We start from the raw sequence: 16,044 nt of genomic DNA, 5'->3' as shown, positions 1-16,044 counted from the left end.
CAAGAGGCACTGGGTAGAAACTAAAATGCAAGACATTTTGTCTAAACATAAGCTTTTTTTACAGTGAGGTTGTGTCTTGGGGTGACCTTATGATGTGTATCCCATATCGCTGCCTATGCCCAGAAATTAATTTCTGTGTCTTTCTATGCCTCTAAACTGAGCAAAACTTTTTCAGGGCAGTTTGCAGTTTGTTCAAGGTCACACAGAGATAGCAGGTTTTTTTTTTTAAACACCAGAAGGAGTTTGCCCAGAGAGGTTGTAGTGCCTCAGTCCTTGTAGATACACAAAATCCAACTGGACATAGGCTGAAGGTGACCCTGCATGAGCAGGGCAGCCAGACTGCCAGCCTCAGCTCATCTCTGATGCTGTGACACTTCCACAACAAGGCATTGGTTCATTCTAAAACAGTTATGCTGCTCAAACATTTTCTGAAAATTTGACACAGCCTCCCTGGAAATGGGGTCTCATAAAGTAAATATTTTCTGGGCTTGTCAAAACAGAGGGAAATATGTGAGTCATCTAAAACCAATACTGCTAAAATTTAAACTGGTGTCTGACTAACCAGCACTCACCTATTACACTAGGAGAATTGCTACACATTCCCTACTTGAGAATATGTTATTAACTGCATTAAATGAATGGGATAGCCTCTGTGCAGACAGCTTTGCTGATTTATATATGTTTAATTACAGTTAACTCTTTTCAAGAAGGTTCTTTCCTGTGACTAAATCTGGAGGATAAAACTAAACATCAGCACACTCAGTGGCAGAATTCCCTCCTAACTTAATTTGAGTCAGGATTCTTTGCATGTTTGAAATACCTCCAGCTTTTAAAAGTCTTTTCTAGCAGTGTATTACTTGATTTAGATTGAAAAGATTTAGATGTTCATGAGGAATGTGCATTTTGGTAAAGTGTGATCAGTATTTTAGTTACCATGAGAAAAATGCTGAAAACACTGAAATCTGTGCACAAATCCAGTTTTATTTCAGTTTTCTTCTTCATTAGCTACACAGAATACTTTGGGAACTGGACGTTAGCTGAATTAAGTATGATTAGTCTTCTTAAAAGCCAAATCTCTGTGCAATCAGTTTTAAAAATCATTGTGCATGAAGAATTTCTCTGTTCCTATTTAAAACAAGATCTGACAAATCAAATTGTAAAAAAAAAAAGTAAAAAATGCACAAAACTATCAAGATGGCCTAGAGCATTAAAACCTAAAAGACTTAATTAAACAAAAAAAAAAAAGGCGCTGCTGTTAGTTGTATCTACTGTGCTACCCATAGGTACAAGTGACTGGAAGCTTAGAAGTTTATATAGCTACTAATTACGTTGAGAGCATAAATACCCATAGGTCTATTGAGAACTGTCAGATGATGTTTAAAAACCCTATTTCTGATATCCAAGGTGGAGTTTAAAAGGCACTAGAATTAGAAGACAAACTACTTAATTCTAACAGGAGCCTAGGAAAAGGCATCTAACCTCTGAAGCAGGTTATGGCACTAGTTAGCTTAGTGTCCCATAATTGGCATTTGCTCGAGGAAACTGTGCGCGGTCTGGAAGCTGCCCTAGTGTACTCCAATGGACAATGTATTGAAATTAATCTGGCTGTCAACCTTAGCCATGCAAGTCTTCTGTCCCCAGTTAAACATTCAGCAGGTCTTATGCAAATGCATGCTGGTGCTTCTCAGTTGTTCTCCTGTGGCGCTCCTGTTGCCTAAAAGGAAAGAGGAGAGGTTGTTGCTTTAAGGAAAGAGAAGGTCACTGCCTATTTCATGGTCTCATCATGGACCTTTGTTCTCAGAGTAGCTCAGCACCTTAACATACTTGAAGCATATATTTTCAGTGCTCCTTGCCAGAGTTTTGTAGAAGGCACTACATGCCTGACAAAGTCACCCTGTCCATTGGCTCTGGGTGACCTTGAGTAAGCCCATGGCAGAAAGGACTGCTGAGGAGTGCTTCCTCCTTCAGACTGTCTTCTCTCCCCAGTAGTCTGCTCTACTTCATTTTGACAGAAACTGCTCGAATGTCCAGCTTGGAAGACAGGCTGCAAAGAGATACTGCCTCCCCCTGCAAAATTGCTGGCAGAAGGAACTGGTGTGCTGTGACACCCAAGACAAAATCAGTTTTCCCTCAGTGAACTTTCCTATCAGTATTCTCATGGTTTGTACCTGAACCATGCAGTTACTCCCACAGGCAAGTCCTTTGACACACTTAATATTTTTATTATTAAGCCTAATAACTTATTGTATATTTCCTGGAGAGTTAGTTAATCAAGACTTCATCATGGCCAGAGGCCAGAAGTCACTAGGGATTTACCTGTGTGTGTTACCTGTAAAATAATTAAGACAAAGAGGAAGCACTGAATATGCTTTTGTTAGGCAGATCTTACTCATAAAACATACACAAATATACTTTACATTATTCTCTTGGTATTTATAATTTATAAATCTCTGCCTGCCTATGTCCTTCTGTGATCTGGTAAGCAGAAGAAAGTTTGCTTTTCCAGTCAGCTTTCCAGAAACCAAGTCACTGAGACCAGAAGGTTTTTGTAGCATGAAGGCATTTTAGACAGCTAGATGGTCCAGACTTTACCACTTTCTTCCTTAATGGAATTCCATTTACAGGAATTCATGAAAGAGACCCAATGATTAAAAGTTAGCTCTTTCCTGTAAGCCAGATCCACTTTCCCACAAATGGTGAAAACACTGCCAGATGAGTACAGATCAGAGTAGGGAAAGAGTCCAAGTCAAAATATCTAGTCTCACTTACTATCTTATGTACTTCATATCCAGTAAAGATTTAAAACAAAAAGAAAGCAAACAAACACTGAATCCTTGCATGAGTTTTGTTCAGAATTCTTCCACATTAATTACCCTTTAAAATCTGAACCATAAATTCAAATTTACTTTCTCAAGGACCTTTCAAACTTGGCAAAGTCAAAATTTGTGTTTCAGCTGTTTGGTAATGTGACAGGCTTCAAAGAAATAATTTACATGGTACTTGTCAACTGTATAGAACTTTAAACTGATCTGACTAAAGACTCACTCTAGGAAACTCCTGAGCACTGAATTTCTGGCTTCAATGAAAAATTAAAGTGTTCAGTATCGAACAAAACTAAACAGTGTTTGAACCTCTGTGGCTGAACATCCAGAATCAGTCTTTTCTCCACATGTAAATAGTTATTTTTCCCAGTGCATAGAATAGTGCTGAAACCCTGTTAACCTCTCCCAGATGTCCTAGCTTGGTTACTCTAAAAATTTTCTTAAGATTTCTTTCCTATCCAAATAAAATCTTATGCCATTGCTCAAGAATGCAGACAACAGACAACCAGCCTACTCTCACCCTCAGAGCAAGTCTTACTCTGTGAAAATTGTGATTCTGAAGAATTGAATTGATCAAAGAAGTATTTACAATAAGCTACAAGGTTTAAAACCTCTTGAAATGCGATCCTTTTTGGCAGAACAGTTTAGGCAGGAAATGTTACACCTGACTAAAGCTGGCCAAAACAACGTAGCTACTTCACATTTTCCATTGACTAGGTTGCGTTTACCATCATTTGCTGCCTGAAGATGCTTAACTAGTAGCAGAGGTCTCATTAATCCTCCTCTCTGCTCAGAACTGATCTCTTGATGTGACAAAGAAGAGGTAGACTACAAAATGGGGAACTCCATACAACGGAAGTTCAACTCTGCCAATCAGACAGTACTTGGAAACAGGTTTTATCTGATCCTAGACAGGGATGGCCCAGGAAGGGAAGAGGTGCTGATCCTTCTGCCTGACCCAGAGCAGTGTCACTGTAGCCTGTGCAGGCAGATGGGCAGCCCTTTGGGCCCATCCTCACAGGGCTCAGAGCCCAGGGCCAGGTGAGGAGTGTCTCATCTCGTACTTACGCAGACAGTCCTTTCTCCAAACTGGCTGTAGAAGGTCATCGTGACTTTGTGCTTGTGCCCAGTCCTCTGATCAAAGGTGTTACAGCTGTCGAAGGGTGGGCTGTACAAATGCAGACTAACAGCAGGTTCTGTGTGGCTTATGTTCTCCACACGGTGCAGGCCAATGGAGTCTACACCAGCAAAGGCACAAAACGAGAAGATGTGTTAGCAGGAAGATCCAATGAGATCTCAACTGCCTGAAAAAAATGCTTTTTAAACTGTAACTCATGAGCAATTAGGCATGCCCACACTTCTATGGGCAACAAGTAACTCAGTACAAGGAATTTGACTGCTGTTCTCTAGCACAGATTCCTAAATCTACACTGGTAATTCAAAATGTGTTATTGCCTTCCACAGTTCATGTAATTTCTAGATTTTCCACCACAGTCTAAAGGCCAACCAAAATCCCAAGAAAATTAAGGAAGACCATTACTGTAAGTAATCTTCTAGCTCTCATTCCCAAAGGACTTCAAGTTCATTTACTTTCCTAGGAGAGCTGTTGCTATCCATGCTCCAAAAGCAGGAAGAGGACAAAAGCTTCTGGTGTTGCTAATTCTTCACAAGTAACAGGGATGTGAGTCACAATAAAAGTCAGCTACATGCATTTGGGTCATGGACTTATGGGCAGAGATATGGTTGTCTTCTACTGCAGGCATCTGTTTCCTAATTAATCCTTCCAGTTCACTGGTTCGCAGAACATGTTTTCCATTTGTTCTCTCTTTCCAATAATGTGACTAATCAATAGTGACTGGCATACTTCCACTCATGACTAAATAGTAAGCATAACTGAAGACGTAGTAAAACAAAGCACTGTATGTTGTGTGGTCACTCTGCACTGGTGGAGCAGAAATCAAGCTATTACATAAAAACGTAAGGTATGAAAAATCACATCTGTGAAACAAACCATGTCCATTCTACACTAAAATGGAGGTTTTGAGTTACTTAAGAGAGACTTTGAATGTAAGTTTATGACCCTGCTGTAAAAACAACTCAGGCCTTTGTACTTGAATTTGTTATGTAATACCTGGACCTGGATTGTGCAACATAGCCATGGTACCCTGAGAGTGATGAGTACACTCTTAACTTTGATTGTAAGCCCTAAATGTTGTTAACATACTTTATCTTAACAGAGGATGTAGCAGCTGGGGGGAGAGTCCTAAATCTGTGCTCATCTAATGGGAAACTCAAATAAACAGTTTAGTGGGTTCTAACCCTTAACACACAAGAGCAACCAAGAAGCATGCAGTAGAATCGTGAAGGCACTTGCTATTGATGCAGTTATGGCAATCAACACACTGTCAGTGTTTTCCTTCTGCTTGTTTAACACCTTACTTTTAAACCAAAACATCTGTTACAAAACATGGCAGACATCCTAACAGCCTCAGAGAACTGGATACCAAATTTGTTTTAAACAACCAAGGAAGCTTTGGATAAGATGCACACAGTCTGTAATTGTTTGCATTGGAAAGAACTGCATATGTAGGAAAACCTGACTGAGTTTGAGAACTCACATACCTGGCATGGGAGCATCGCCAGATGTGTCAAGCCCCTTCTTGCATTTCCTGCCCTATCAATTTTGTGTTTTCATTTAGCATGGCAAAGCTTCAGCAGAGGGCTGCAGAACACCAGTCTTGCTCCCCAGTGCCCTCACCCTGGCTAAGTCCATAACCCAACATGAGGCTACTCTAGTTGGGAAGCTCCCAAGGTCAGCCCCACAAGGTATGTTCTCCAGTGTTTAACCCATGATGTAAAAGGCAGGTGACCTCCTTCTCTGCTGCTTCACCTTTGTTCTGTTGAACTCAAGGTGGTCCAGCACGGTGTGCAGTGTCTTTCATAGCACCAGCACACATTACACTCAGATGGCAACTCCAGGATGGCCTCCAGCAAAGTACAAGGTGGTAATAGCTACAGATACATGTGATGATGGCATGGATTTAGGTACTTGAAGAGCCTTACTGATAGAGTCTTAGTCATTCTCAACACTGTGTATTTTTTTCATAGACTGGCAATTTCTGTTCTGCTCACACTGCACTTCAGCACTACAGTCTTTTGTTGATTTGGACAATAAGTAGCACTGTTACAGGTTTCTATTCCTGGCTGGTCAATTTATTTCATAGACAGCTTTTACATTTTCAACATAGATTTTCCATGACTGAGCAAAAGCGTTATTTCTCTGGGGGGGGGGGGGGAAGCAAGATGATCAAGCTATCTAAACTTTGCTTCTCTTATTTCTTAGAAAGTGCTATTCAAGTTTATGTTTACAAGCAATTTCAGATAATCATTGGGGCACAGTGATAAAGGCTGCTTGGGCTAGAGGAGATATACAGTATATTAAATTATCGAACAATTGCTACAATGTTTTAAGAGTGTGTTAAAAGCACGTTTTTGTTGTGGTGATTTATTTTACTGAATCTAAATACAGGTTTATGCAGAATCTAAAGAGTTACATTCTTAAACTGTGCATAAAGCCATAAGTATTATACTGTTAAAGGTAGGAGACTAGAGAGCAGATGAACTCTTCTGTTAGGAATAAGAATCATGAACAAATAGTTGTCAAAACAAGCTCAATAGCTTACCGTTAATGTAGGCACATTGATTTTCCCTCAAAACTCGTTCTGATTTCTTAGTCATTTCACCATTCCCTTTTTTCTCAGGCCATTCAAACAGAGTCTCCTTTAGATTTCCCTGGAGGATCTTCATAAAGCAGTGTGAGTCAGTGTGATCATGGATACTGCTATATATGTAAAAAGAATAATCAAACTCAGTGTGATACTAATTTTTAAATTCAGTGCAAGACAGACAGCGTTGCATATCGTATGGGGACAAAGCCTTAGAATGAAATTCCATTTCACAGGGGACATGCATTAAGGGTTGTCTACTTAAAACTGCTACTATAGAAATATATTTAGATAAGCTCACATACAGCAGGATTTGGAGACGAGTCAGATATTGGTCAAAATATGACTCTGACATGAAGAAATACAAAGGAAGTCTGGAAAAAGGAATAGGGCTCAAAATTTCTACAGAACACAAAAACTCTTCACAGAAACTCAACTCTTCCACCATGATCCCACGCAGAGGCTGGGATAATCATGCAAGTATACATGATCTTTGCAAATCCACCATGCTCGCTCCCAAAACATGAAGAAATGAGCTAATTCTGCTTAATTTCTATGCCCCCTTTACTGCTGGGATGCACAGGCATTGTCAAAGAAAAAAATGCTGTACTTCTCACTCTGATAGTACTAAGTACAACCAGCTACATTAAGATATTAATTTCCCCGGAATTTTAATGTTAAAACCCAACAGAATCTAGTAGGATTTGTTTGCTTTCTTGATCTCTCTTCTTGCTCTGAAGCATGTTCTAATTGCTACATTTAGAGATTACATATGGGTTAGATACTTAGTTTAGTATTGGATTAATTTTTTTAAGAACAGGATTAACTGTTATAGGAGTAAATGCGATTAGGACAAAGGGAGAACTCATCAGGGGCAAGGGAGAAGAGGGAATTTGACCCTCCGAAGTACAGTGCTAATAAGTTTCAATCAGAAACTTGGTACTTGTACATTACTGTTCTTAGTAAACAAATATTAGGATTTCTTACAAACTGAGATGCCAAGAGAGCAGAGCTTGCTTCAGGCACAGAACACTTCACAAATGCCACATTGTCATGGTCCTTCCAAAAAACATGAGAAAATCTGACCCTCCTCTTGTAGGAAGCAAAAACAACCTGTCTCAGTCTAGCTGTGGCAAATGGCCATCCAACCTGAACACAGCTTGACATAAATTACAGGCAGTGTGGGAACAGCCAAGAAGGAGTAGAGGTGGTGAGCTCAGTTTCTATATTGCTCTGAGTATCATGTTATGGCGTCCCCTAAATAATACTGTAAATGTTCAATTGCAACAAACAAAAAGCTGTTCCAACATCTCCTTAGGTTTTCTATTTAGAAATATTCAGTCTATATTCTATTTAGAAATATTCAGTCTAAATATTCATGGTGTGAGAATATTCAGTCAAAATCTGCCTATCTTGCTATTGCAGTTTTTGCTTTAGCCCACACTCTGTGAAAGACTCTCCAAGAGACAGATCCTGCCCTCACATTGGGTAAGATCAGACAACCAGGTGTACAGTCTATGCACATAACTCAGGAGGCCACATCAGCAGTATGGTCAGTTTTGAAGGAGGACATGGGATGTATGAACCTACAGAAAGCCAAGCAGTTCTGGAAAGGAGTTCCCTCCTTGCCATCTGCAGTCTTAATCTAAATCTACTTTTTTTCATCTTGCCACAGAGGCAGATTTAAACATCCTGGGAAAACAAAGAGTATTTAAACTGCACCTAGTCCTGCTTCTGAGGCTGAGGGTTGTATGGGTCTGTTCTATGGGACAGGTTTAACAGGGTCATATCAATCACTGTATCTCTGGGACTAAAAACTTTCTCTGAAAGAAGGGAAGCTTAGATTTTGTAGAAAAACAAAGCATTTATGAAAGAGTGCTTTAAAAATGGCCATACAGTATAAACTTGCAAAAGTTACAGCAGATATTCAGGACTGCTGTACTAATAGAGTTCTGCACTGCTTACTTTCCAGACACCTTCTGATAGCTCCCACAGGGCTGATTTTTTTCCCTCTATTTTGTATGACAGTGAATGACATGGGGGATTTATATGTTTGCTAAAATCATAGTCTTTGGATACAAACCTGCCATGACCTTCACCCCAGCACAAGATCATCAAGTTGAACTTTCCATTTCCATTGTCCACAAGATTTCTTGTATACCTGAAATACAAAGTGTTTGCTCTTTACTGTACTAATATGCCTGTAAGAGACAAAATAATACAGACATATTTATGAAAGAAGGTTGTGACATACAAAACCCCTTTTTCTTCTGTTTTCTTGAAATCTGAGTTTTACTTAGGAAAAATGAAATTGTATTTATAAGTTTTGCTTTTATTTGGTAAGAGTTCTTTCCCTGGAAAGGAAAAGGAAGAACATGTCTAATATTTTAGAATCATATTTCTTTTGAGTTATGTAGATGCTAGGAGTTTGGGAATTGTGAGTCAGACTACAGTGGTAGACAGGATCAAGTCAAAATGGTTATTGAATGAAGTCACTTCAGCAGCTGGCTTATAATTAGAAACAGAGAACTGCAATGAAACAAGAAAAATAAATTGTTACATTCTTCTGCAGTTCCTTTTCTAATATTCTTGGCTTTCCTTCTCTGAACTCATTTGTACAAAGCCAAAATAACAAACAATGAAGATGTCAGACTTCTGTACATGGTCCTCCCACTCTGTTCCTGAAAGTTCCATGTCTTGTCTTGTAGCACTGTTGTGTGGATAAAGCACCTGTGAGGGAAATTTTGCCAGCATCTACTTCTAAATAAAGTTTATTGGAGCAAATATTATTTTAAAATAACATCGTATGTTTGTTTCCTTTTACTCTCCTATAAGCCTCCCCTGAGCTGCTGATCATCTTCTATTGAAAAGTTCACTAGAAAAGGGATTTAGATTTTGCTCTGTTGCTTCCCATAGTGTGACTCTTCTGATCTGAGGCTGATGCTATAGTACAAGTAGCTCAGTGGCACCTTCAGATTTAATTTTAGCAGTAGTCATGAGTACTTCCACTTTGCCAAGTAAAGAAAATATTTATGCCTATGATGGTACGCCTCAGTCTCACCTGCAAAATGCAAGCAAGGGCACATAGAAAGTACACAGATGTCAACAGAATGGTTTCAAATTAGTGTCCCCATAAGACCACTCGATTTTACTCAAGAAAGGATGCTCATAACAAACTACTTCCAAAGCAAACATGTGTATCTATACACTGCCTCTCACTGCATCCACAACCTCTACATCTACTAGGCAGACATATTTTTCCTATAATGTCAAAAAATAAGTAATCAATGCTGGCATTTGACAGGACTTTGCAAGTGCTGTTATTTCTGTACAGGTCTGGCTGGACAAAAAGAAATACGTAAATAACGAATAATAAATAAATAAATAAAAGGTTGCCATGCATACTTCCAATGTTAACACACTTTTGTTTTTCTGATTCTTAGTTTCCTATGCTCTGTTACAAATCTCATGATTTGTTCTGAATGGAAGATAGTCAAAGTGAGGTGAAAGGAGGCTAAAAAAATGTCAAGCCAGAATGATACTTTCACAATGGCACGGTTAAAAGGAAAAGTTTCGGGGTTTGGGGTGTTTGAGGTTTTTTGAAGAAAACACTCGAATAAAATGTATTTATCTTGAAATTTAAGACCAAGAAGCCAACAGTGGAAGAAAGAAATAATTTGTTAGCAGATCAAGGGGAAGTTAAAACCCCAACAGGTATTTTCCGTCCACCTGGTGAGCAGCAGAAAGCCTCGATCTGCACTGTGCCGGAGCACGGGGCAGGCGGCTCCCAGCCCGCCGGTAAGGCAGGGCACGCAGACAGACACCGGCTCTGCCACAGACACCGAGCACGCCCCGTGCGCGGCTCCCTCTGCGCCCCCTCCACAGCGCCCCGCGCAGAACCCGCGCCGCCGCCGCGCTTCTCTCGGGCCCTTTCCCCCAGCTTTGTTTACGAGTTTATTCGCTCATTTCGGTGGCTCCGGTGCACCGCTGTGTCTCCTCGGGCCACCGCGGCGGCCGGAGCGGAGGCAGCGGGGCGGCCGGGGGGCCCGGGCCGGGTGCGGGACCGCTGCCCGCCCGTGCCCCGGGGCCGCCATTGGCCGCGGCCGCCCCGCCCGCTCCCCGCCCCCGGCCCCGCCGCGGCCCCCCGGGACCGCCGCCCCGTGGCCTCTGCCCTTCGCCCCCTCGGCGCCGCCGGAGGGGCTGTAGGCTCGGGGGAGGCGGGGGCGGGGCAGGAGGGGTTCGCTCCGCGTCCCCGCTGGTCCCAGTCCCCGTCCGCGGCTCTGCCCCGACGCCGGCGCCGCTTGCGCGGCCGGGGGCTCCCTGCTCCGTGGTGTTCTCTACCTGTACTGGTCGAATTTGGCGTACTGCAGCCACTCCTCGGGGTTGCTCTCGTACGACTCCATAAGCGCCTGGACCTCGTCCACGCTGACTTTGTCCTCGGCGAATATCTGATGGAGGATACGGACCAGCTCCTCCAGGCTCCGCGCCTTCCACGTCTCCGTCTGCACCGGCTGCTCCATCACCGCCGGTCGCTCCCTTGCCGCTGCCAGCCGCTGCCCCTGGCCGGCCCCCGCCGCCTGCCTTTATGCGCCGGGAGGCACGGCGGGAGCCTACCACCGCCCCGGCGGGCGGGCCCGCGGCTAGCTGCCCGTCCCCGTGAGCGCGGCCACCGATCCCGGCGGGCGGGGGCAGCCGGAGGCGGCTGCAGCGGCTCCTCGCACCGCCCGCTGCTGCTGCCCCTCCGGAGCCCGGGCGGCGCGGGCGAGGTCGGGCCAGCGGGCGTTTGGCGCTCCGGTATCCCCGGGGGGGAGAACAGGAGGAGAAGTGGCTATCGCTGCCGGGCGAAAAGCATCTCTCTCCTTCTGCGAGGGAGCGCAGCCTGCCGCTGCCTCCGTTACTTATGCGTTGGTTTGAAAAATAAATCTGAAAGCGCTGTTGAAAAGCAAAATAAGACACGCGGCTATTTAAATCACACAGAGGATTGCTGCTGGAGATTGGCTATAGACAGCCTGCTCGTTGAAAGTGCTGTTTCTTGAAAGCCAGTGCACTCTGAAGTCACATTAGTCACATAGGGCTGCCGTAACCTCCACTCAGGAGGACACTCAGAAACACAGTGAATGGGACAAGACACCGTGCTAAGACAACAGACCATCCTATCCCTCCTCAGCCTGTCAAGCCTACGTGCTGGCAGCAGAGCAAGCAGTTGCCCTGCCAGCCATCTTCCTTTACACTTCAGCTGTTAATATATTGGTCATGAATTCTGACAACAGAATTCACTATACACCATAGAATTGTGTTTTAAGAAAATCCATCTTTTCTTTCTAAAAAAGAAATAAAGGTTCAGCTCTTTAGGTCTGCCTTGTGATTGTGGAGCTGGAAGTAAGCAGACTGGCGGTGTGGGCTGCTGCAGCTCTGAGGCTCAAAGGTGCTCCCAACACCGGCAGCTTGTGATTTCCCTCACGGACAGTTACCCTGAGGGATTTTTAGCACTCCTGCCTTCTCTTCCCTCTCCCTGACCTGTACATAAAAGTACAGGCATGACAAAAAGAAGCGCCATTAATACAGTAGGTATAGCTCAAGAATGATTTTCTGGTTTCACTGCAGTCAGGAGTACTTTCCCAGTTTTAAATGGGGCTGAGATCTAGCGCACTGGAGTGAAATACCAATCAATGTACCCAATAGGGTACATTTTCAGCCATCACTACAGAACCTCTCCTGGCACCCAGAAATCAGACCCCACCTTATCAGGTTTTTTTTAAAATAATTGTTGGTATGTGTGCATGTGTGTGAGAGAGAAAACTTCAGCATCGAGATTTTTTAAGGTCTCAGAGACCTAAGACTATCCCCAGTCTCTGAAACACAACCGTGGCACTGATCTCAGCAGCCATGTCCAGTCTTCCTGGGACAAATGCAAGTAATGAACAAACACATCACCTCCCTTGGTAACTTGTTAAAAGTCACAAGGAAGAATGAACGTCTTATTTCTTAATGAAATTTGCCTCCGGTCTATTTCAGCTCTTGGTTGGTGGTCTCAAAAGATTGTATGGGCAAGCAGCACCTTTTTCCAGTACTTGCCTGAGTAGTCTCATACAGCACTATTAAAACTGCTGTATGTTACAAAGAGTTAGAATTAGTGTGAAATATCCTGTCATTTATTTCAAAGGCAGAATTCACATTCTTTTGGTGGCTGGTAGAAGCATAGCCCAAAGGAATAAAATGTCTCACAAGAATAAATTTTAAGGATCACAATAATGGGCTGTGAAACGAACAGTGAGTTTTCACATACTTTTTATCTTATTCTGATATTCATAGGATCAGACAGAAACTAATTTCCAGCAATTACATTTCTCTGCTTATTTGTACACCTGTGCTTGGTGGTATTTTCTCTTGTATTTAAATCCAGGGGGGAAAAAAGTGTTATACCACTGCTGTTAACCACTGACAGCTCAGTACTTTGATTCCTTTGCGACAGTGTTGATGAGATCATTATTTAAGTACTGTTAATAGAAGTTAAAGGACATTTTACACCTCCCTCCATTACAAGTAAGTGATCTGGCTGGATCTACTTACTGCAGTTTCCAACTGCTGCTGTTTATTAGAGTTTATACAGTTACACTTTTAATTTGCTCCTATTCAGAAGTCTTTACCGTTTTAAATTTTGAATTGTTTAACATCTTTTGATCCTCAAAACTTCTACAGTTGGTTATGTGGCTGCCTGAACACCATTAGGAACAATATTTATGTCCCTCCAACTTGTGCTTTTGCTTCTGCCCTAGCGACAGAAATGGCACAAGGAGCTGAGCACATACAGCAGTTAACTTCCACTGAAAATTCAAAATAAGAGAACATTGAAATCCACATAGCATGGAAATTGTTTTCACATCCTCGGTTGTGATTCTTATAAAGAAGACTGCAGGATTTTATGCACTTTTATTGCTGAAAATCATATTATTATTACATGTATTTCTCAAGTTTCCTATTAAAACCTTGTCTTGGAAAATAGGAGTTTGAGCTTTAACCACAAAAACTTTGCTTTATGTAGAAATGCCTGAGCACTCCACTATTACCCAGAAGACAGGTGTGAGCAGATCAAGCAATCATTTGACATGACATCTAACTCCAAGACACACTTACCAGCAAAGTGCCCAAGCACTTATTGGCACATTGTCTACCACTGGGGTGCAGCTCACAAGGTTTCTCTCATGTTTTATTGAGGAAAATCTTCAAGTAAGATTGATGGAATTAACAAACTGCAGCATTAGCGACTTTGCACCATGTACTAGGCCTGCAAATGGAGCTTGTGACTGTACTTTATTTTACATCTTGTAACTCCAAATAAAAATTGTGAGCTAGCTGAAGGTGCGATCTAAGGTCTGAATGACCAGACTGTTGTGGCAAACAACTATGCTGTGTCTCTTTCGTGTGTTAGCCTGGCCAGGTGATAGCACTTCAACACCGTAATGAGTACTTACACCTTCTCCTCCAGATACAATGACTTTCACCCCTTTTATTAAGTCATCTCTTTATTAAGTCTCTGCTCACCTAAGTTTCTGATGTTTTTAGAGAGGGCTCTAAAAAGAAAAATTGGATCTGCAGTTGTAGTGCAAGTTTTGGGACTATATGACTCTATGTTGTCATGAGTCAACGTATCAGTGCAGCTGTTCCTCAGTCGTATAACCTTGATCACTCAGTACATAAGAGATCTTACATGAAAAACTGCTGCATGCACAGCCATTCTCAAAAAAATCTTGAGAACAAACTGTATCAAACATCATGCAGCTAAACACCATCTTCAGACTAAAAATGTGCAGTAAAACATGAGTGAAATGAGGACACCACATCCAAAATTATATCATACACTGAAAACACCAAAAACTAGTAAATGGCATGTGCTCTGCTGAAGGTCAAAACAAACTCCAAACCACGCAGTGAAGAGCTGTGAGGCATTAAATCACACAGCACAGAAAGGACTCTTGGAAGAAATCAGTTTGATCCAGTTTTGGTGGGACATTAATACACCATGTGTGTGCTATAAACAAAATATAAAATATTGACATTTCTCTCTGCAAGAAATACACTTGAACATAAGTTTGTGGTTTTTTTTTCAATTTATGATATTTATATGAGAAAGCTAAAGTGCTGGCTAGCCTCTGCATTAGCAGTATTACTGTTTAGTTTTGCTTGGAGCTCTTTCTTCTTTGAGGTTTCCCATTAAGAGCTCTTAACTTGCTAGGGTTATTAGCTCTGTTACCAAACACAGTTCAAGAGAAAGACATCTTTGTCTGCTTAAACATCATATACCGATTTTTGCAATTGGAACATGTTAACTCAAACAGGTTTTTTTAAGGTTAGGCCCTCAGTGCAATTATATTTTAACTCTACATTGTATCCGTCTAATTGATATACACACACATATAAACAATTTGCATGTGGAATTATTCCATGGGAAGATACAGAACAAGGAGTCTGAGACTCATGTACTTGTTTTTTTTCAATTTTACTAAGTAATGTTCATCATCTACTTTTAATAAAGAAAGGTACGAGTGAATCAAGATGTATAGCTAATACTTCACCACCATCTATAATCTGCATACTTAAAAAATGTTGCTGAATGTGACTATTGGTAGCCATTTAGAGCCTATCAGTTTAGACCCATTTAGAGACCATTGCATGGAGGGAATGCAGGAGAATGGTTAAACAAAAGTTCCTAGATTGCTCCCAAAGTTTGAAGAGGGACCATGTTTTTCTTCCCAAAGTTTAATTCTCATTGCACATACAAGGGATCAAATCTCACCTGAAATTTCACCTGTGTTCCTAGCAAGTATCCCAAGGACGGATCCCTGGTACAGGGGCCAGCTTGCAAAGAACAGATTACATCAACATTAATTACCTTCTGACTCTGTAACCCGCTGATTACATCCAAATTGCTCACCAGAAACGGTACCTTGCCAGCTCCTGAAGTGTGCAGAGGCCAAAATCTGTGCCAGCAACTGTTCTAACAACTAACTGTACAGATGACTGGGCTACAGCGCCCCAGAAAATTTCCTGGCACTACCGAGTCTAGTGACACAGATGTAGTGTGACAGGCTTAACATTAAGCCTTTAACATACTTATGTTGGTCTCAGTCAAAAATATGATTCAACCTTTCTTAACCACCTATTTTAGGATGAAACAATCTCTAAATGAGCTTTTGTCTCTCTAATTCTGACTAAAAGATGCATCTGACATCTCACAGTGTTATGGCTATTAAAGCAGGAGCAAAGTGTGGATTTTAATAATGTTTAGCCTTGGAAGCATATTAAATATGGTACTAGCAAAGCTGAAGCATGGTCTCTGCAAACGAGAAACGTAATTCACATGTTTTCTTGTCAAGTGTTTTTCTTCTCTTAATGATCCAATACAAAACAAGGTTGAAAACAGCTCATTTTCTAATGCACATTGAATTTTATACAAGCTTGCAATAGTCACACTCCTCATGAGAAAACCCAGAGTTAAA

The 16,044-nt window shown here is 41.8% G+C and overlaps 1 protein-coding gene across 2 annotated transcripts; it reads right to left on the bottom strand.

Annotated features, from left to right (window-relative positions):
- Positions 1–961: 961 nt before the first annotated feature.
- CDO1 (cysteine dioxygenase type 1) lies at positions 962–11,128 on the bottom strand. 2 transcript variants are annotated; one of them, XM_069000962.1, is made up of 6 exons: positions 10,889–11,128; positions 8,631–8,708; positions 6,506–6,663; positions 3,891–4,060; positions 2,317–2,329; positions 962–1,714 (listed from the first exon to the last, which is right to left on the bottom strand). In XM_069000962.1, the coding sequence occupies exons 1-6, from the start codon at positions 11,065–11,067 to the stop codon at positions 1,650–1,652; spliced, it is 663 nt and encodes a 220-aa protein (XP_068857063.1). In that variant the 5' UTR covers positions 11,068–11,128; the 3' UTR covers positions 962–1,649. The 2 variants fall into 2 exon arrangements, with proteins under 2 accessions (XP_068857063.1, XP_068857062.1); XM_069000961.1 differs by lacking the exon at positions 2,317–2,329 and having other exon boundaries at positions 10,889–11,122.
- Positions 11,129–16,044: the final 4,916 nt, after the last annotated feature.

This window comes from Aphelocoma coerulescens (assembly GCF_041296385.1).
Source record: "Aphelocoma coerulescens isolate FSJ_1873_10779 chromosome Z unlocalized genomic scaffold, UR_Acoe_1.0 ChrZ, whole genome shotgun sequence".
NCBI classification, from domain to species: Eukaryota; Metazoa; Chordata; class Aves; order Passeriformes; family Corvidae; genus Aphelocoma; species Aphelocoma coerulescens.
This window is presented reverse-complemented; position numbering and strand designations above follow the sequence as displayed.

Bases quoted from the DNA above. Each gene is read 5' to 3' on its own strand.
- CDO1 (XM_069000962.1), bottom strand. From the start codon at position 11,067: ATGGAGCAGCCGGTGCAGACGGAGACGTGGAAGGCGCGGAGCCTGGAG. The intron at 6,664-8,630 runs GTTTGTATCCAA...TTACATATATAG, and splicing joins TGGGGTGAAGGTCATGGCAG to CAGTATCCATGATCACACTG. The intron at 4,061-6,505 runs GTAAGCTATTGA...TTGCTGGTGTAG, and splicing joins TCAATGTGCCTACATTAACG to ACTCCATTGGCCTGCACCGT.